Genomic DNA, 22,333 nt, shown 5'->3' with positions numbered 1-22,333 from the left:
AGGACTGTACAGAGTCTGTAGACTCACCGGCCAGTTTTCAGATGGATAAATCGGGACAAGAAGAGGCGTGGGATTTTGTTATATTAAAAAATATGTGATTTGGCCATTGCATCCCTGCCTTCCCTGCACATCCCTGTACCTCCAAAATGACTCATTTTGGTTTTCATTTATGTTTCATTTGAGGAATAAATGGACAGATGAGTAGCTTTGTAAGCAAGATATACACGCGTGTAGTCCCCAAAGGTTGGCTCTGTGTCCTTGATGTTCTGAAGGAGAAATAAACGGAGTGATGGGCCCAGGTTTATGCAATTCACATGAATTGTATTGCTTTTCAGCCTCATTTTTTTGTTATTGTTTTTGTTTTGGTTTGCTTTGTTTTAATTTAACTTATCCATCCTAAGGAATGGGTTTGTGCGTTTCCAGCTGAATCAGTGACTTCCTTCTGAGTCACAGGAGTGCTTTAGGAAGGAGAGATGGGAAACGCGCCAGTTAGAAGGTATCAATTCCAGTCCTGACTCTGCTGCTCAGCAGATCTCTATTCATCTTCATGTGCTCGTCTGTTAAACGGGCATGATAAGAGTTGTTTACGGCCCAAGAGAAATGATTGTGACACATTTTTAAAACTAGGAAGTGCTGCATAATAAATATAACGAAGGAGGTGGCTATGACAACAACGATGATGATGGTGGTGGTTTAAAAAAACCACCTGGGTTTGTTGAGCCCTTGCTATGTGCCATATGCTCTGCTAGGTGCTTCTCTTGGGTTTTCCCAAAGCACTGTGAATAAATATTGTTATTAGCCTTACTTTATGGTGAGACAAGGCATGCAGAAGTCAAGCAACCCACCAAAGGTCGTTTGGCTACTACGTGCAGATTCCGAATTAGAATCCAGGGGAACCTGCACTTCACCTTTGGAGGGTAGGACTGTGTGCATGTGGCCCCACAGGGCTGGCAGCCACTGAAGCCTGGTCACCAGTAGGATGGCCTCAGCTTTGTCACTGGACACCTCCCTGAACGCTTTATGATAATCAGTTTAAAACTCAAAAAGTTTTTCAGTTGAGCATAGAAGCAACGGTGAGAGCTTCAGGGCTGTGACATCAAGCGACGGGCCATGTTCTCTTGTGAATGAGCCCTTCTCCAAGCACGGCCAGGTGAACGCTGGCCAGTTCTGCCTCTCTGTGTCCCATCCTTTCTGTTCTTCTGGGCCATCCCTTTTACATGTATAGATTCTTTCTTTAGATGTGCTAATAGAGTTCACTGACACCAGTGTTATGGGCAAATAACATTCTTACTCCATGGTTATCGTAAGTAATAGAGCTGAACTAAGCAGTCAGACCAGGTGCATGGTCTGTGACCTTGGGGGAGTCACTTCACCTTTGTGAGGCCCATTTTCCTCATCTACAAAAATGAAGAGAATCATTCTGCCTCCCTCCTAGGCTCCTTGTAAGAACCACACAATGTGTCTTTCGTTATACAGTGAGCTAGACACCATGCTCCATGACAGCAGTGCTTAGTCAAGTAGCGAGCAGCCTTGAAGTCTGTGTCTTTTGTGACGTCCTCTGTGGGTGTCTGACTTACTGGCTTGGCATAGAGTTCTGGGGTTACCTCCCTGTGATGGCTGCTCTCAGAACTGCTGCGGCAGCCTGAGCACAGTCCTGGGGATGGGGATGGAGGGACAGCATTTCCCGTCTTCCCAACATGGAGTCCTTTCAATGTCTTTCAGTCCCGGAGCTCATCGATGGACGAACGTTCACTGCGACCGTGGTGGGTCTGAACCCCTGGGTCGAGTATGAATTCCGCACTGTGGCAGCCAATGTGATTGGGATCGGGGAGCCCAGCCGGCCCTCAGAGAAGCGGAGGACAGAAGAGGCCCGTGAGTAGCACCCGGATACAGCTGGGCTGTTCCAGCGGCTGCTGCTCTGAAGGCTTTGAATTCTCCCTGCTCCTCAGCCCTCTTTGCCTCCCTTAGCTCACCCTTCTTCCCTTGCTGATTCTAACAATCAGAAATCAGGCCAAGAGACGCTCAGCTTAACGGGCAGTGAGTTTCAATCAAGAGTTCAGTTCCCACTCTTCGCTGGGGTCCCTTGTGCAGGGAGAGACATATGCTTAGGTCTTTCAAATGCTAACTCTGTCTTCATTGATTCTCCCATCGGGATGTATTTTTTAAATGCACACCCAACATTTCAAATGAAATCAACTAGCAGAAACCCCTGGTGGCAAAGTAAGTTCTTCAGGGACGTTCAGGCAGATTTTCTTAGGGTGCAAACCAGAGCCAGGAGCCAGGATTCGGAGCTCCTGCTAATTCCTAGGAGCCTGGGCAGCCGTTCTGTCTGACCTCCTGTGTTTGCAGCTTAATGAGCACGGGAGAGAATAACACACACATGAGAGTCAGCTGTACCCTGTGGGGCTCGGTGTGGGTCTGCGGAGGGCTCCCAGCTGGGACGAGGCCCTAGGTTTGTTGAAGGAAGAGCAAGGTCCCTAAGTAAATGGGCACAACAACCCCACTCTGAGACAAAAACATCCATTTAGGTCTAGTTCTTCAGCTTTAATCAAGGGGACACAGCCCATCACCAACTACCTGCCCCAGCCAGACATTGTTAAAATGTGTCTGGAGTTTTTCTTTCTAGTCTTTTATTTACTTGATGATAACACAGCTAATCCCCGTGCCTTCCCTCCTCTAAAACTGTGATTTAATCCATTTAATCAATTCCTCTCAGCAGTCCTGAGGAGGGAGCCAGCATTACTTCCCCTCTTTTACAGAGAACACTGGGGATCAAAGTAGTTAAGCGCAGAGAGCCAGGGGTCAACCTCTGTCCACCACTTCCTTCAACACCCAGCTCAGAACTCACCTTCCTCCCAGAAGCCATTAGCCCACCCCCACTCCAAGCAGCCTGCTGCTTCTGACGTCATTGCACCCCTAATTCTCTATGCCGTGCTATGCTGTCCTCACCACCACCTGGTTGTTGTTCTGTGTGTGCGTTCTCCTTCCTACTGGAGTGTAAGCTCTGCACGGGCTGTGTGCACTCTCCCCCTTGTGTGCACTGCCCCCCATGTGCATTGCCCCCCGTGTGCACTGCCCCCCATGTGTACCGCCTCATGGTTAATAATCGCCCACCCAAGCTTTAGAACGAGAACCTCCATTCTTTCCTCACCCCACTGACCCCGGCCTCTAGGGATGGAGCCAAACACGTGTTTAGCCATGTCAGCAAGGGGGACAGGTAACCACAGCAGTTTCCTTGGCACATTTCGCTTGCTCGAGGGGATGCTTTCGGCCCCTTGAGCACGAGTTACTGATCTCAGGAGACAAAGGCGTGTGCATCAGAGTATTTGTTGAATGTGAGGCACCTGAGCTTCTGCCACCTGACGTGACCTGTGTTTTGTCCCCCACAGTCCCTGAGGTCACCCCAGCTAACGTCAGTGGGGGCGGTGGCAGCAAGTCTGAGCTGGTTATAACCTGGGAGGTAAGTGAGTCACAGAGCAACGAGGACATCCATCAGTCTAGGCGATGGAATTATTTTCCTCAAAAACATACCTGGAAAGGTGCCTCCTCTGTTTTTAACAGCTAAGGTTTGTGTGCGTGCAAACACTCCCTCTCACACAGCTAATGGCTGGCAGGAAAAGATGGCGCTTGCCCATCAATTCTTGAGTTACATTTTAATTCCATTCATCACAGGAAGGACAGTCATGAAACGGGAGACAACACAGGAAAAAAAATGTGTGTGTATATATAAAAGAAGCCTGGTTCACCGAAAACCAGGTTTTCCTTTCTTCCTGAACTGTTGCATGGCCAGTTGGCTCGAAACGCCTGCCAGCCACAGGCTTGGTTTCCAGCAGCTCCATTTCCTGGCCATTAGCTTTGCTGCTGGAGCCCTCTTTTGTGAGGTGTTTTATTAAACAACCTGGAGAACGGCTAGCCACTAATTGATTAAAAATTGATTTTGAGAGAGGAGGTGGGAGTTTTAGAAAGGGTTCTTAATGTGTTTTGAAGGATTCTAGACCACAGGCCAGAAGTTAAGATCTCTCATTCGGCCACAGCCCCCGCGGTGACAGAAGTCACTCGACGTCTGCGAGCCCCCTCAGTTCAGAGAGGGGAGCCCTGCCTGAGCCAAGGTGGTCCTTACCTCTTCACTGACACCTCCTGTCTGTTTGGCACTGGAGGGAGATTCGCATCAGACGGTGCGTGTGGGAATTGCTGGTTTCTAGATCAACTCTCCGACTGTTTCAGGACGGGTCTGACGCCAGGCTCTCCACTGCAGAGTTCCGTGCGTCTGTTTTGTCTCCTTGCTCCAATGCCCCCTGAAAATCTAAGGTGGACTGGCAGCAAGCCCCAAACTTAAGAGTCTTGACAAAGCAGAAATAGGACAGGTGTGGAAGAATATAGACAGCCGTGTTCTGGGCGGGGAGATGGAACCATTTCGGCTTTTGAGTCAAAGTGCTGTGCCTTCTGCACTTCTCCCTGACTGCCTGCCTTCCTTCCCAGACGGTCCCTGAGGAACTGCAGAACGGGAGAGGCTTTGGGTACGTGGTGGCCTTCCGGCCGTATGGCACAGCCATCTGGATGCTGACAGTGCTAGCCTCCGCGGACGCCTGCAGATATGTGTTCAGGAACGAGAGCGTGCGGCCCTTCTCGCCCTTTGAGGTTAAAGTGGGCGTCTTCAACAACAAGGGAGAGGGCCCTTTCAGTCCCACCACAGTGGTGTATTCTGCAGAAGAAGGTATGTACGGCTCACGTCACCTACGTAGGGGAGAGGTCTGCGATTCTGAGATGTTGCTTTTCAGACACAGACTCCATGGAGCATTGTACCCATCAGTTGAAGTTGCATCCTGATTGAGAAAAGTGCAATGTAAAAAATTTCGTTCATTAACCATCATCTGTGTCTTCGAAAGACATCAAGTCCACTGTGGATAAACACAAATGGCCAGTTCCATTGCCGAGGACCAAAATTGCGAACTCCATAGATCTTCATATTTTTTTACATGTTAGCGTCACTTTCAAAAGAATTCTGTTCTACTTTATCCCTCTAAGTGAATATCAAAATGGGATTTGCGTTCCCTCTCACCATTTTTATTTTTATAAATCGTATCGTCCTTTCAACTTATTCTGTGTCACTAAAGAAGGAGTAAGTCGTGAAGCAACATGACTGCTCTCAGGGCCGTCCCCAGTGCCATCGTGTTCAGGCGTTCTCACACATTCTCACTGCCTCTGTGCTGCTCGTGCACTCAGAGTGTCCCTCCCACAATCCCCATTACCACTGGAGTTGGTCTTTGTTGTTTCCAAGGTCGTGTTCAGAATGACACCATGTTAACATATCTGAACGTGGAGTCATTTGGAACAAATGAAAATTCAGTAAATTCTTTCCCCAGAGAGAGAGGGCAGCAGGTACTCTCAGCAGGCCTCCGTGCCCGCCCCCACCTCTGCTCTCAAGTCGTGCTGCCGGCTGCACACTCCGTGCTCCAACGAGAGCCGCACGACTTGCAGTTCTCCCGCAGGCCTGAGCCCTCATACCTGCTTCCACTTCTCTGCGTGTGCCCTTGTGACTTCACACTCGAGGTGAGCAAGCAAGGGCCACTCGCATTTCCCCAGGTCAGCTGAGGCCGGTACTTCACTTTCCCCCAGTATCACATTTGTCTACTCTGCCGCTCCTCCCCACGTGTTGTACATTTTAAATTTTACTTTTAGGTCCTCACCAAGGTGAGTTTCTTGAGGACCAGCCAATGATTTTTCACCTGTGTGTCACCAGCGTCTAACTGTGCATAACACATAGACCCGCAGTAAATACTGGATGACTGAACACATAAACGGAATCACATATTGTTGTGGTCAAACGTTAGCGGTCTCCTTGTCCAGAGCTTTCGGGAGTGATGGGCACGCCACAGGGAATACACAAGTTGATGGTAAATGGTAAATAGTTACACAGATTTGAATTGCATTAGGAAAAAACTCAGCTATCAAGTCAAAACCAGGATTTCATGAATATTATTGTTCATGACATTGCTAGGTTTTTCTTTAAGAAAGACCAGTGTACAGAAAATATCAACATATAAAAATGATACACAGTTTTGGCAAAAACTTGGTAAAAGTAACTGAAATTTGCAAACAGACTTGGTCCAGACTGTTCTTTGCAGAAAGCGTAAATAACTTGTCCAAGTTCACATAGTTAACTGTGTAGAACAGAACTGTCACCCAGCTGTCCTGAATCTTAGGCAAGTCACGCTACTCTCGTTTCCTTTCTCATAATCACAATCCAGTGACTACCGTACTTCCCCGAAAATAAGACCTAGCTGGACCATCAGCTGTAATGCGTCTTTTGGAGCAGAAATTAATTAATATAAGGCCTGGTCTTATTTTACTACAATGTGAGACCAGGTATAATATAATAATATAAAATAATATAATATAATATAATATAATATAATATAATATAATATAATATAATATAATATAACAATACAATATAATGTAATATATAAGACTGGGTCTTATATTAATTTTTGCTCCAAAAAACGCATTAGAGCTGATGGTCCGGCCAGGTCTTATTTTCAGGGAAACACGGGAGGACTCTCACCTATGACAAATGCTAGTTAAAAAGGATGTGCGTTAAAGGAATTGCAGCTATGAAAACTTGGTGCTTAAACTTAAGTAGTTCTGGATGCTTTCCTTCCACTTTCCCCTAAATTTAGAACCCAGAGCCTTTGGACCAGTCTGTTCACCACCATCTCCATCACCACTCCCACCCAGCTGTCAATCATGGCTCCTCTGTCAATCGAGGGTTTGCATCACCACCACTCAGGGCGACCCTATAACCATGGATTCTTTGCAGCTCATCATACTGGTACCCAAAAGCCTATCCTACTGCAGCTGATAAGAGTAATACCTTTTTCCATACTCATGCAGAACCTACCAGACCCCCCGCCAGCATCTTTGCCAGAAGTCTTTCTGCAACAGACATTGAAGTTTTCTGGGCCTCCCCCAAGGAGAAGAATAGAGGACGGATACAAGGCTATGAGGTCAGCAAGAGATCGGGGCTTGGGTCTGGAAGGGTCCCTCCTCTGCAATGAGCCCTCCAGGACACACTCTGGTGGGAACAGACCATGTTTAGGTTTAGTTCAGAAGCATTCGTGTCCGAGGCCTGGCGTCAAGCAGAGCCTCACTGCCCTCTCCTGTGGTGCCCCTCAGGTGTGCTTTTCAGAATTAACGCAGGTCTGAGCATTTATCAGCTGATTGACGAGATGAGCTTGGATTTCTGATATGCCCAGGGTCACATGGGCTCAAAACAAAGATAGAGAAAAAGAAACAACTAGCCAACAACAGTTATGCCAATGTACCATCTCGCTGTGACCTAGGAACCCCAAGGGCCCTTTTTGCTGGGGATAATTTCTCAGCACATACAGAGCTCTGGATTCTGCAGCCCTGCTTCTGCGTCGTTATAGAAAATTAACTCCGTCATCAGAATCTGTATTAAGAAATATATTACCTGATGATGGAAATCTCCCCGATGGGTAGGATTTCCAAAGTCTCCCGTTTTATTTTCTCAGGTTCAATACTGGAGACATGATGACAAGGAAGAGAGTGCTAGAAAAATACGAACATTTGGAAATCAGACATCAACGAAAATCACCAACTTGCAAGGCAGTGCACTGTACCACTTAGCTGTCAAGGCGTACAATACTGCCGGGACAGGCCCTGCCAGTGCCACGGTCAACGTGACAACCAGAAAGCCTCGTAAGAACACCCTCGCTCAGAAATGTTTTAGGGATTCATCAGACATATCCCAAGTTCATTCCCATGATCATTTGCATGCTAATTGGTGTCATTATGTGGATTCAAATTTACCTTAGCATTTTAACAGACTCTTTCTGAATGCCATGCAAAATTCATTGCTCCAGAAGACAGAAAGATAAATGTTTTTCTCCTCACTGGGAAGGGCCACTTCTTTTAGCTACAAATGTTAGGCGACCAACTGAATCTTTTTCCATTTGCAAGGCTGTATGTCGTCAGATTTTAGTGACCTTGAAGACACATATTAGTGCAATCGCCCATTAAATTGCCTCCACTCTCAAATTCTAGTAAGGAGATATTCCTCAGAATCCATTGAGACTTAATAATCTGTGACTTCGTATATCTTAATTTTTTTATAGCACCAAGTCAGCCCCCCGGAAACATCATATGGAATTCATCGGACTCCAAAATTATCTTGAATTGGGATCAAGTGAAGGCCCTGGATAATGAGTCGGAAGTGAAAGGCTACAAAGTGGGTAATTTCTTTTTCACAAAGGCACCCGGTCCTGCCATTAGTGGGGACAGTCTCTGACATGAATCACAGGGACCATGGTCTCACTGTGCCTGGCCATGCTGCCCCAGCCTCTCTGGGACATATGGACCTTGGCAGTTGGCCGGGATCTGGAGACTCATCTGTCCTGAGGCAGAGTCAGAAATGGATAGAGACCCTGGGGTTGTGTCTGCAAAACACTCATGAAGAACCATGTTACTCACAGTTCTGCTATCACCTTTCTTTTGCTCTTGTGTTGAGGATATTTTTATCTAATCAACAATAGGAACTCCTCAGTATTACTAGTGGTCAATCATTTTCGTTCATGTCCCTATACTTAAGGAGATTTACATATAGAAAAAGAAGGCCTTTTTTCAGAAAATTCATTTGCCTGATCCCATAAATATTAGCCTGACTTTTATGAGGTAGAAAAGAAAAGGCATGGAGCCTGGGTGTCACCACTGAAAGGAGTAAAAGATCGTGTCAGTGTTTTAAGGGATCTAATTGTTGCCTAAGGAACCACCCTAAAACGAGGGGTCACACATTTTTCATGATTAGTAATCTGGACTGGGCCAGTAAGGCAGGGTGACACACAGCTGGCTTCTCGGTTGGAGGGTTGGTGGCACAGCTGTCTGTCACCCAGGCCTCTGTGTGGACAGCTGGGGCTTCCTCACAGTCGGGGAGCTGAAGGCATCCGACTCCCCCCCACTGTTGCTGGCCTCAAGGAGGGCGGAGGCCGAAGTCCCGCTTAGAGGTTAAGGGTGTGACTGGCTGCAGTCAGACCAGCTCAGATTCAAAGGGAGGGGATTAAGGTCATCTAGTCACAAGCCCTTCATTTCACAGAGGCGAAGCTGAAACCCATGAGTGAGGGGACCTGAGTGTCCCCAGGTTCACAGGGGCCAGCGTCTACAGGCAAGCGGAGATTTGCCTCAGTGATCAGGGGATAAAGGTGATAGGCATTTTTACAAGGAAAATTGGAGAACGAGTGTTGTTTCCTTGCCACTTCTTTGTACTCCTGCCCCCTCCTCTGTGAGGCAGTCTGGGGAGCACCTTCCCGAAAAGGCCCTTCGTATAGTCCCGTGACTCAGCAGACACTTCTGCAGGCATTCCGACATTCACGGCAGCAGCACAGGACCAGACAGGGTGTGACGGATGGAGGAGAGCAGGTCAAGACAGACGGGGCAGTCACCTCCAGCGAAGCCCGTCTGGGCTTGGCTAGGACTGGGGCAACTACGTTTATTTCTACAGAACTAGAAGAAAACGCTGGAGCGAATTACAGCCAGAGAGCATGGACCGTCCCCGGATCAGAGCAACAGATCCGACAGTGTGACCTGTTCAAGCCAGGGGTTTACATATTTTTTCCAAATGTAGTTTTTTGTGTCGGTTCATTGCATCTTGTGAATCTAAACTACATCTGTGAAAGATATGAGGTCACCTCCAAGTTGGGGATTTGTGTCTAAGGACACATCAGTAATGGATGGGTGTCAAGTGTGTGACATGCTGCGCAAACCACATGTGCTGACTGTAAAGGAGCAAGAGGGCGTAGCAAGGTTAGGCGAGTGGTAGGAAAGAGCTCTTTCTGAGTCGTCTCGATTTCCGACTCAAGCTCTCTCTTCTCTTTGGGGCTGGGACTGCAGCAGCCAGACTCCGTACACCTCCCCATTTAGCCCCATTTAGATTCCAAGGAAACTTGCCGTAACTGGCTGTTGGACTGCTACGTGTGTGTGTGTGTGTGTCTGTGTACTTTTGCTTTTTCACCTAAATTGTCTAGGTTTGTGGGATTTCTGCTTGGATAGACAACCTCAAAAAGAAGTTGACTTCAAAAATCTGAAGGCCCAGAACACTGTGTCAGCACAAATCGTCAGGCTGCTTCACGACATGAGCTAAACAGAGAACATCTGGGTTCGTTATTACAAACTGAACTGCCTGCAGAGCCAGGCAGGTTACATAAATGGGTTCTGTTGACACCGCCCTCTCCACAAATGCTGTAAATATATGTGCCAAGCACCGTTCTACTAGTTCATTTTCACTTTCTCATAAGCCATGAAGTTGGTGCAGTTATTGGCCCCCATTTTATAGATGCAGAACCCATGGCAGAGTTTATTCATTTGCCCATTTCACGTAGCTGGCATATGCTTTTCCCAGCCTTATTGAGACAATTGACGTAGAACGCGGTGTAAGTTCAAGCTGTACCACATGTTGACCTGACACATTGACATATCGCAATATGATTGCCACCATAGTGTCAGCTGACACCTCCCTCACGTGACATAGTTACCATTTCTTTTTTGTGGTGAGAACATTTAAGATTTACTCTCTTAGCAACGTTCAGGTGTATGATACAGTATTATTAACACCGCTAGGAGACTGAAGACGGACTGGGGCTCTGAACACAGGCAGTGGGTCCAGCACCCCACCTTTCAGCCGCTCAGCTATTCTGCACGCCAGTAATAAACAAATGTACCGAATGGTAATAAAGCGCTACCAAATGGAATAACAGACCGAAGGGAATCCACTGTGCCGGGGATAGACGGGAGAGGCTTACTGTGTTACGTGAAGGCCTGGGAGGGCCTCTTTCAGTGACATTTCAGTTGGGCCATGAACAAAGGAGGGAAGAAGATAGGCATTTCTCTGGGACCAAGTGTCCCCAGCACAGTGAATGGGTTGTGCAAAGGTCCGGAGGCGGCCACGAGCCTGTGTGTCAGAGTAGGAAGCATTGGAGACTGTGCTGCACTTCAGAGTTGGTGATTGTCCAGGACACGCAGTCGCTTTTCAGCTCCGGCCAGTTGTTGCCAGAAAAGACCATAGACCTGCGTGGCCGTATCTTTCATTTACTCAGTAGAAGTCAATGTTTTTTCATGTATAATTTCTTGTTTTTAAATGTTGATATCTAACTTAACAAAAAAAGAAACAGAAAAAAGAAACCACACAGGAAAACTAAAAGGGCCAGTTAACATATACGGGCCACCAGTTTTCTATTGTCTAAACCCCTGGTTTTTCATTCATGAAGACACAGACCAGAGAGGGGAAGCAATTTGCCTACAGCCACGTAGCTGGTGGCCATGTCGGTCTCAGGTGAGAGTATCAGCCGTGGACCCAGAACGCCTGGGTTTGAGTGCTGGGTCCACCATTTACTGGCCATGGGAGCCTGGGCAAATTGCTTTGCTTCTCAAAGAAGTCTTGGGTTCCCTATCTTTGAAATGAGAATAATAACAGTGCCACCTAAGAGGTCCCATGTGTGTTAGCATTTAAAATGTACAGTGTTCGGACTCATGGTCAGCATTCAGCGATGTCGGATGCTCTCAGCATCCGTCCTGGGCCCACTCGTTCTCCGTGTCTTCCACCCTGGGTCATACGAAATGAAGCACTGTCTTCAAGCCTATCAGCTGAAGCAAGTGTCTGGCATGAAGGGAGCAACTGCTGGCCTTTGTCTAGGTTCCACTGCCGACCTTGATATTACAGGACTGATCAGCAATGCTGATAAAGGGCTGTTTGTGGCTGGAACTGTTTCTTTGGGATTTGGATTTGAAGCTACGTTGTTGTCTGTGCTCTGGCAAGGAACAGAGGTAAATCAAAGAAGCAATTGATTCCGAGAAGCCAGTCGTGCCCTTGCACCTGGTCAGCCAGCCTGCGTTCCCAAAGGACAGGGAGGGGTCCCTGGCAGTCCTGAGGGCACCGGAGGAGGTTCGGCCCAGGCTGTTAGCGAGGGGTGCTGAGTTTGGTACAAGTGAGGATGGGGGCAGGGGCTGCTTATGAATCTTCTCACTGTAAGGGGGTTGTGTTTTCCAATTTGTAGCAGAGGGACATAAATTAAGGTGATGAAATGCCCGGGAACAAATGGGACCTAACTATTTTAAAGGAATTTTATGAATGTCTCTTTTGCTTGGTTTCTCCATGGAAGAATGACCTATGTCTCTAACCTCAAGAGATCAGAATTTATAGTGCGTCTTCCGGGAGGATGAGTTAATGTTGTGTTTCTCAAACTGTGGTCCCTGGACCAGCGGCCACGGCATTATCAGGGAACGTGTTAGAAATGGAGGTTTTCAAATCCCACCCCAGACCTACTGAATGAGAAACTTAGGGGTGGGTTCCTGGGAATAGTAATTTACCGTGCAAGCCCTGGGTGCCTAACTTTGGCCAAGGAAGTTTACATCTTATTCCCATTGATCCTTCCTAGATACTATTTTTTACACACTTCCTTTGAGCCAGGCCCTTCACGATAGTCAATCCTTATGCAATCTGGAAAACACCCCAGAAAGGTGGTATTATTTTCCCACTTCACAGATGAGACAAATGAGGTCAGCAAGTTAATGTCAGTGGACCAAGTCTACTCTCGTGTGTAAGTGAGAGCCATACATCAGCAAGGAGGAAGTCGCGCTTCCAGGTGTGTCAGGGAGCCTTCCAGAGGTAATGAGAGGCCACATGTCACATTGGTGGCCTCATGCCACCCCCGCCCCTAACATCCCTTACACTCTTTCCTCACAACGAAATGGGAGTTGCAGACATGCCCCTGCCTGCAAATGAGCCTTCCAGATGCACGTGGGCAACCTGACAACCTCAGTGTTTCTGCATTTCACCAGTGCCAAGAGGGGAAAACAATTGAATGTTCCATCTTTGGGGCCTTTGTGAGGACAGCAGGTGACACCTGTTCTTTCTGTGTTGGCAGGTCTTGTATAGATGGAACAGACAAAGCAGCACATCTATCATTGAAACAAATAAAACGTCGGTGGAGCTTTCTTTGCCTCTGGATGAGGATTACATAATAGAAATAAAGCCATTCAGTGATGGAGGAGACGGCAGCACCAGTGAACAAATTCGAATCCCAAAGATATCAAGTAAGAATGCTGCTTGTCTCCCTTCTTCCTGCCTGCCTCTCTTCTAAGCCCTCACAGTGAGTCAGGGTGTCAACGGAAGAAAACCCACAAAGAAAGACATGTAATAAAACCGGCCACTACCGTCCGCCTTCCTCAGCTGGTGTCAGCTGATCACAGGCAGTTTCTTGCAAAAGACGGTGTGACCGGTTTGAACTGCTTTAGTCTGTTGCCAATCAGAGAATCAGATGAAAGCAGCCCCAGATGGGTCTCCCAGGTTTCTTCACGTGGTGGCATCTACGATAACCCCCAAATGAGAGCTCAGAAAGTTAGAAGCAGAGGGCTGTAGAAAGCTGTAGCAGTTTGTCTGTTGTGATACAATGTGTAATTCAGTGTCTTTGGCTGAAGATACCAGGGGTGCCCCCCAAAAATGTATACAAATGGATACTTTGGTCAGCATTGCTCAAGCAGTAGTTCACCCTAGTCAGAAGTGTCTGGACACTGATGGTAACCCCTTTGAGCACCTTTTGTCATTGCAGGACTCAAATGTGACTTCTTTTATTATTGGTATTTATTATTACAATTTTAATGCAGTTTTCCTTTCTAAAAATGTGTATACATTTGTTTGGCACTGTCTGTATTTCAACTTGACACTATTAACTTTGAATGTGTACATGTAACATATGCACATAAATGTACATGGCCACATATAGTCAAGATTATCTTTGTTTACAAAGATTGTTGCAGAGTGAGTGAGAATATTCTTTTTGAACAAATACATTCATTCCTGTTTTTCAAATATTATGTTTGCAAATATCTCAGCAGCATATTATTTCTTGTGGTGAAAGACAAAACGTAAAAACCAGAATAGGCAAATTCATAAAGACACTGAGTTGCACACTTGATGACTGTTAAAATGGTAACTTTTATGTTATGTGCATTTTACCACAATAAAGAAAAAAAAAAGATTGCAGTCAGATATCCAAGTGTAGTTTTTCTTTGGCCTTTGGGTTTAGCAAGAGGCCCATGCAGTCTGGAGGTAAACATTTTCAGGCCGTCAATGGAGAGATGATGATATTTTAAACCATGGCCATAACCCTCTCCCCAGTGCCCTGAGTTTCATCCTGTCTGCCAAGCGTCCGTCATGTTTGTCAGATGAGGAAAGGGTCCAGTATGTCTTGCGGATACCAAAGTGTAGACAGGATTACTAAGCAATTTTAATTGCATCTGTGAAGTTCAGATGCCGCAAATCAGAAGAGAGAGTGTTCACTGGTCATTGCACACTTCTATTATCTTTTCTTTGGCTGGGATTGGATTAGTGTTTGTTTATTTAACAAAGAGAACAGGACTCACAGTGGAAATTCAGGCTCCACCCAGCTGTTCCCTGAACTCAGAAGTGACCTGCCAGTTTCCAGATGGAATTTGTGTCTACGACATCTCGTTTACATACATACACTAAGGACATTGTTGTCTTTTACAAAACTGGGCAGACTTGGGTTCTGTACCCCTCACCAAACCAACAGCTGTAATGTCTATGGAAAGGGAAGCAGATTTATGGTGAGCTGTGGAAGCAATCTCCAGGCCACAAACACACAGGCTCGGGGTTTGTTTGAGGGTTAGTTTATCTCACGCGGTTAAAATCTGACTTCATACCTGCTTGTCATTTCGAGGATTGTTTTGTTGTTAAGCTGATTGATTGGCGATTCTTGGCTTAATTCTTTACAAAAACATTATAAGCAATTATATTGGTATAATTATTAGATGACAAGGATGTAATTGTGAGCAAATGGAAAATATAAGACTTATAAGAAAAAGTTTAAGAAGGATTGAGGTTTTTTTGTTTGTTTTTTCCTTTGGAGAAAGGTATGTGTTTAGACAGACATGGGTTTGAATCCCAATTCAGCTAATTATGAACGTTAATCTAGACAAGCTGTCTTCCTTCTCTGGTCCCGTGTCCTCGTCTGTTAAATGGTGTAATAACAATACTCCATACTTATCGGGTCCTTGTGAGAATTAAGTGTCATATTGCTCTGTGCTCAGCACAAAGGTCAAGTTCAAAATGGAATAGCCGGGTTTATTTTGCCGCATCACGAATATATCTTAATAGTTCCCAGTTATGTTGTAGTGACAGTGAAGTTTCTTCTGTTAGATGTGGGCAGCCTCGTTTTCCAAATGCTTAAAAGGAGGTGCAGGAAGGTCCCATAACCCACTCTCAGGTTCCTAGCTGGGTACTCATAGGCCTGATGTTAAACAGTCCTAGGAAATGGTCATTTGTGGTAGAATGCAGCCTGTTGCGGTTGTTTCCCCCTCAGCCCCGTGGTCGCGCTTCCCCTGGTGGCCAGTCGGGGGTGACGCTGAGTGACAGTGTTCTCTCTTTGCAGACGCCTATGCAAGAGGAGCCGGTCCTTCCACGTCCAATGCGTGCACACTGTCCGCCATCGGTACCATCGTGATGTCCCTCACAGCCAGGTCCAGCTTATGACAAAAGTCTACAGGACTTGCTGTTTATAATCTAAGCAACATTTAGCTAGTTGTTTTGGAGACACCCAGTACTAAGTAATATTGTTGTTCAAGTACATCTTATTACTGGAAAACAAAATGTTTCTTGCTTCTTTAGGGATGGCATTATACAGTACTTCCTCAAAGCAAATCTAGCTTTGTCTGAAGTTTCTTTGGAAACTCTGCAATGCACTGAAGACATCTGTAATACGATGTTACCAAAGCAGTTTACATATGTCCTTATATGCATATTTTTATTATATATTTAGTGTTTTATAGAATTTTTTAAAGTTAACATGAAATGTAGATATTAATTTTTTCCTCTGCTGTAAAATGCAACGGGCAACGCAACCATACAATTATTATTTGACAGTAGTTCCTTTCGAGACCGAGTTTGAAACTCGTCTTGGTAAATAAATCGTTAATTACTTGTACAGTTTTACAAGTATCTAGTGGCAGGACAAGAGCTGGTCTGTAACTCCAGGCCACCATGTGTCAATGACTCTTGGGATGGTTTACGCATTGACGTGAATCCTTTGACATGTACAGTAAGTTTTTCTGCCCAGTGGTGAATTTCATTGTTCAACACAACTTGAGATGGTTTCAGGAATGGCCGCAATTTCAAAACCTACGCTAACTGCCCAACAGGTACTTGTGCAATATTTCACCCTGCACTTAGCACGGTCTGTGCAGTAAGACTTCCATGTCCCTCTACGCGGTCAGCACTGTCTATGTAGTAGCATTCTTAGACATTAAATCTGAAGTTACATATCTATCCTGTAGTAACAGAGACCAAAAGTGACTAGAATCAACCAAGTCTTTCAAAGGATACTAGATAATGTTACTATCTCTAAATGTATCTGTTTTGAATGTACATTTTCTAGAAAAGGTAATTCTCTGTTCATGGAGTCACAATTTCTTTACAGAATGTCTTATCTATAATATGTACATCTCTTTCATAATAGAGCCCTTCTTCTGAATCAAAATCGTGTACGGAGTTTAGCAGGTTTCTCATATTTCGGCAAAAAGCTGCCTCAGAGATTTTTTCCATGACTATGAAAGATCTTTAGTACAACTGTATGGTTTCTCGATGACTCTCCTGTTTTTCAATCAGTAGCTTAGTTGCTTTATAAGATTTACCTTCTAAATCTTAAAATCACTCATTGGAAAATGACAATATCAACAAAACCGTATTCTTATGAAAGAACTATTTGTTATAATGGGGGAGGTTTTGTAAGCTGACACGAGTGGAACAGTGCGTATAAAAGACAATGAAGTTTTCTATAAAAAATTTTCACATGTAAACACTCTATCACGTTTTCTTCTTTCTCAGAATGCTCAAATTTGCCTGCAGTCTGTCATTTCTCTTTACAGATAATGTAAGTTAACTTTTCAACCTTCTAGCTATATTTATCCAATAAAGTCATAATCAGGATTCCACGTGTGGAAAAACTAGGATGGTAACCGAAAACACATATTGTCAGTATTTCAATCTGTGTTCCTTTCTTAGTTTGATATGGTTACTTCTATGTTAAAATAAAACAAAATTTAAAAATCACACAGAAACACACACAAAAACAACAACAAAATAATAAAATGAACGAAAAAAAAAATGGCACCCCAGATAGTTCCCAACCCCAGTGTAAATGATATTTACCAGTGATCTAGCCTATGTAATCTTTTTTTTTTTAAAGGTATTGTTAATAAATATTCTGTCATTTGTAAAGATCCTTGTCTTTTGGGAGAATTTTTCCTGCCTGCCTGTCAGGGAACTTGTTCGCTCACCCTTGTGCTAGTTATAATTTGAGATCAGAGAGGGACTCAGAAGTCTCTGGCCAGGACCCAAAGCTAGATGACCCCGAGCTATCCCTTTGGAACTGACAACCTTAAAGACACCGTTTCAGATCTTCTTTAGAAGTAGAGAGGGTCAAAATGCACAAAGAAGTGTCCTGAAGATCAAACTTGCATTCTTCCTCTGCATGAGCTAAGAGTTGTGCATCTACTCTAAAAGATCTGTTGTGTTCAGGTTTCCCAGCTCTGCTGCTGAAAGGATAAAATCTAAAGTGGAGCATTTATGGCCGCTTTAAGTCTAAAGACAAGTTCACCTTGGACCCAGCCACACTGGCCCCCCCTGGCCCCTGAACATGGCTTGCTTTTGGTCTCACCTCTGTGCCTTTTGGTCATACAGCTGCTCCTTCCTGCAATAACCCTCCCGCTTTTCTTTCTCACCCAAATCCCAAGTGTCCCAAGGTAGTGCCAGCCCCAGCTCGTCTGTGAAGCCTTCCCACACGTCCGTCCTTTGTGACGCCCTCCCTCTGAATTAGCAGCCAGCCCCGCCAACACCACTCACGTAGTCATTCATCTGGTACTACTTTTGTTACTCTTTTGTACTGTTACGTGCATTCTCTCTGAACTCCTGTATTGTTACTGATTGTCCCTGTCTGTATGCCTTGTCTTCCCCACTAGATTGTAAGCTCCTTGGGGGCAGGGACGTTGGTCTGACTGTCCATGTACTCTCCATACTGCCAAGCCCAGTGCCTTCCAATAAATGCTCATTGATGAATTGATTGAAGGGTCCTTTGAAGTAGCATTTTGCCTCAGTTGCCCGACTGTGTGATACAGAGAACTCCTCAGGGAAGACCATCCCTACTTCTGTGAGGCGGCAGCTGAAACCATCCTTTAACCTCTCGGCTCCATCATCTGATAATCAGGACCCTGGATCAGCTGGGTCTCACTGAGCTGAAGATATTGTATCACGTGCCTCAGAAGCACCTCCACCCAAACCTGTCTGCTCTGTTGGCTTCCATGGTTGTTGCAGACTAAACAGTTCTGGCTAACTTGAGCAGACACCAAGGATGACAGTGGTTAGATCACTGAGCCGAGGAAATGCTGAGTAACTAAGTTGGGGTGAGAATAAGAACCAGGCCTCTTTGAGGGTCCAGACAGCAGGAACTTGGGAAAGTCTTTTCAGGGTGCTGCTGTGGGAGTGAATCTGCTCTTTGGCCAATTTTGAGACCACTCTGCTCAATATCTGAATTTCTAGAAGGGACAGATCAGTCCAATTTGTGTCACACAGCCAGGGCACCTTGATCACACCAAGCCTGCATGCCTAGGGGAGGGATAGTTTGTTCAAGGACAATTGAGATGGTGTTTCCAGAAAGTGGGATAATGGGTACTGGGAAGGTCAAAGCAGCACACTTTCTGTGCCTCGCCATCCAAAGGGACTTCCTCAGGCCCTTGCCCCAGTCCAAACGCTCAGGTGGAATGTCATTTCTGGAGGTTGTTACCAGTGACTGAATACGAGCACTAGGAAAGGGCCTCTTCTCTTCGCTTATTTAACCTTTCAAGAGTGCTTACTCTTGCCCTCTTGTTTTGTATGTAATCCATGTGTGATTAACTGTATAAAAGGAAAGTCTAGTTTGCCAGATAATTGGATTCTCAGTGTTCCCAAGTTTTTACCCAGCCCACATACCCCATATACAAAACAGCATTGTCCCATGGGGCACGAGACATGGGTGATGCATTTCGTTTTCAAGTGAGCTCAGAATTCTTCCAGCCTGGGAGGTGGGAGCTGCCCTACCTTTGTATCTTAAGATAGAATAATCATGCTATTCCTATCATCCAATTTTTGGTTATTTATATCCAGGAAGTAATGTTCAATCCTGATTAACCTTTTTCTCGTCGCTCCCACCATCCTTACCTTACCACAAATATGCTCAAAGAATTTTGAATTATAAAAAGTACATAAATAGTACATAATTAGCTACTGAAATGTCACGTCATTTTTAAAGTAATTTAACGTAATGTCATCAACCACCAGGTGATTTTTGTGCACTGTATTGTATTATTTATTTTTTTAAAATATTTTATTGGGGAAGGGGAACAGGACTTTATTGGGGAACAGTGTGTACTTCCAGGCCTTTTTTCCAAGTCAAGTTGCTGTCCTTTCAATCTTAGTTGTGGAGGGCGCAGCTCAGCTCCAGGTCCCGTTGCTAGGTGCAGGGAGCAGAGCCCACCATCCCTTGCAGGTCGAGGAGTTGAACTGGCAACCTTGTGGTTGAGAGCCCTCTGGCCCATGTGGGAATCGAACCGGCAGCCTTCGGAGCCAGGAGCACAGAGCTCCAACTGCCTGAGCCACCGGGCGGGCCCTGTATTGTATTATTGATGCCACAGTTCTCTTCCATTAACACAGATAATCAAGAATGCACCGTGTTTTCCTCTTGTTACAATTAGGATAATTGTCTGGTCAACCTTGTGATTTGAGGAGAAAGCCTTTTAAAATCAAAGTTTTATTGTCAATCTCTGGATATGCCCAAAATTACTCCACCCCAAAATGACTGATGCTGGTGCTAAGAGTATGGATTCTGGTATCTGACTGCCTGGGGTGCATTCTGATAATTGCCACTTATTACATAGGATAAAGTTTGTCAAGTCCTAATGCATGGCTATCCAAACATTAGCAAGTATTTTATAAATTAGTTATTGTTCCTTTTCTCAAGTGACTTGGGACAACCACAAAGACCAGGCATAGACTATGGATGCTTCGTATAGTGGTGATGAGGTGACCCCAACTGACCCATCCAGTATCACCTTTTATTTAAATATTTTTATTTATGAATATAAATATTAATATTTGATCATTTTCATAATGAAATAAAATATTTAATAATATTAATAAAAGAGGTTAGGCAGCAGGCACCTCCCTCAGATGCTGGCTTTTCCACAAATCTTCACTCACTTTCCCCACCTGGTATTGACCTCTCATTTCTCTGACTGTCAGGCATGTCATCTGTCCCCCCTCGTGTCTGTCCTCTCCTTATCTGGTATTTAAATCGCTGGTGGTCATGCCTTCTCCCTCCAGCAGACAGAGAGCGTCTTAGGGGTAGAGTCTGGGTATGATCTTGACTGCAGTCCCCAAGCACAGGTCCCTACCCCCGCCCATATCTAACCCTGGCAAAGCCAGAGAGGGGAGAGTATCTGTCACCATTTTGTGTGATTTCCCCAGCCCCCTGCCCTCCAGCCAGGGTGTGATCAGTCAGGCTGCCCATTATTCCAAAAGGAGGCCTGTCCCCTCCTGCTAAATGGGCCATGCAAATGTAATGTTCCACAACTAGGGTGTAAACCACAGGACTCAACAGAGCTCACAAGTTATTTTAAAACTGACCTCTGTCCTCAGTCACCAGGTTACTGTCCCTTGTGGATTAGCAGAGTTTAACGATATAAACCACACTGAAAGAAAGTGGTTTTGTTTGTTGCTTTTAAAAAAAAAAGAAGGTCAACTGCATGATAGATCTGAATGTCTGTAGACTCTAAATGGAGTTATTTAAATGTGATAATCCCAATCTCTGTAAATTGTCCTTTCGTGCAGTAGTAGTCTTACCAATTATTATGAACAGCACAAACTATACCAGGAAATATGCATGTCTTAGGATTTAACTAACAAAGAGTAACAGCTGGAGTTTGTTTTTATAGATTTCAAAGTGTTCTACACACTAAGAAGCAGGAGATGCAGGTTTTTTTTCCTTTGTCATTTAAGAAATAGAGGCAAAGGGGTGCTGCAAGCCCAGAGTAACAGGGCTTACAGTCAGGACGAATTTAGAACTCTTTAATTCAGTGCATTTCAACACCTAGAAATAAGTATCGACTGAGAGAAAGGACCAGATGGAGTAAGGAGCTGGTTTCTTCAGTTCAACGAGAGAGCAGCCAGGGCACTGCCCTGGCACGAGGACATGGCAAGGTGGGGGTGGAGCCGTTCTGAATGGTGACCGGCCCAGGGCACAGCCGTTCAGAGAAGCATGTGGTTTTCAGCCATTTGTCCAGGGACTCCTGGCTGCCCTGTATGTGCCAGGCACTGTCCTAGACCCAGGGGAGTGCTGTGGAGTTAGGAAGAGACCCCATGAGGCCCACAGGATGAAGGAGGTGAGGCTGGCGTGAAATCACCTGGTTTGGAGTCAGATTGTGCGTGGGGTAGCCAAGGGACCAGGAACAGTATTTTGTCACAGTACAGAGAAATGCAATGACAATAATAGCTGACAACGATTATGCTTCTAGTATGCGCGTCTCTGTGCAAATCAACCTGGTGCTTTACTTACCTTTGTCATTCATATTGCAGATGTGGGGAACTGAAGCTGAGAGGTTCAGAGGTTTTCCCAGGTCACACAGCTCACCAGGGAGGCTAGGAACTCAGGTGCTGGCAGCTTGTGACTCCAGGCCTCACCCCAAAACACTAGATATCTGTGTTGTCAGGTAGGTATGTAGGTAGGTAGTTACATCCATACATGCATACATACCTATCAGGTTTATGTGTACATTTTATGTACACATAAAATGTGTACAAGTGGACTCTGGTCAGCGTTGCTCAAGCAGTAGTTCGCCATCATCAGAAGTGTCTGGACGCTGATGGGAACCACTTTGAGCACCTCTTGTCATTGCAGAAGTCAAAGGTGAGTTGTATTCATGTTTTGCTATCGGTATATATTGAGTATTACAATTAATAACATTTTTTCCTTTCCTAAAATGTGCATACACTTTATGGGCACCTTCTGTATACACATGCATACAAAGACACATACATACATATTAGTTCCCAACAGGAAGAGAATAAGGCAGTGAGCTTCCCAAGAAGCTGGACACAGTTTGTAGAAAAGCAGCCTCTGGGGTAGGATTCCTGCCGAGAGAGCCACACAGCGCAGGGGGTGGTGATTACTCTCCTCCACCCTGGTCCACTTCCTTTCCTGCAAAGGGTGTTGCTTAT

General features: G+C 45.3%; 1 protein-coding gene across 6 annotated transcripts in view; it reads left to right on the top strand.

Moving 5' to 3' along the window:
- Positions 1-18,144, top strand: part of CNTN4 (contactin 4) — a 783,747-nt gene extending 765,603 nt beyond the window's left edge. For all 6 annotated transcript variants that reach the window (XM_081073436.1, XM_081073440.1, XM_081073435.1 and 3 more), the window contains 8 exons: positions 1,723-1,872; positions 3,390-3,460; positions 4,480-4,714; positions 6,895-7,007; positions 7,536-7,722; positions 8,139-8,251; positions 12,936-13,104; positions 15,462-18,144. In XM_081073436.1, the coding sequence (XP_080929562.1) occupies positions 1,723-1,872; positions 3,390-3,460; positions 4,480-4,714; positions 6,895-7,007; positions 7,536-7,722; positions 8,139-8,251; positions 12,936-13,104; positions 15,462-15,562 (1,139 nt within the window). In that variant the 3' untranslated portion in view covers positions 15,563-18,144. The remainder of the gene's footprint in view (positions 1-1,722; positions 1,873-3,389; positions 3,461-4,479; positions 4,715-6,894; positions 7,008-7,535; positions 7,723-8,138; positions 8,252-12,935; positions 13,105-15,461) is intronic.
- Positions 18,145-22,333: the final 4,189 nt, after the last annotated feature.

This window comes from Rhinolophus hipposideros (genome assembly GCF_964194185.1).
Source record: "Rhinolophus hipposideros genome assembly, chromosome: 14".
In the NCBI taxonomy this organism is placed as follows: domain Eukaryota; kingdom Metazoa; phylum Chordata; class Mammalia; order Chiroptera; family Rhinolophidae; genus Rhinolophus; species Rhinolophus hipposideros.
The sequence above is the reverse complement of the archived record's forward strand: the minus strand, read 5'-3'. Positions and strand labels throughout refer to the sequence as shown.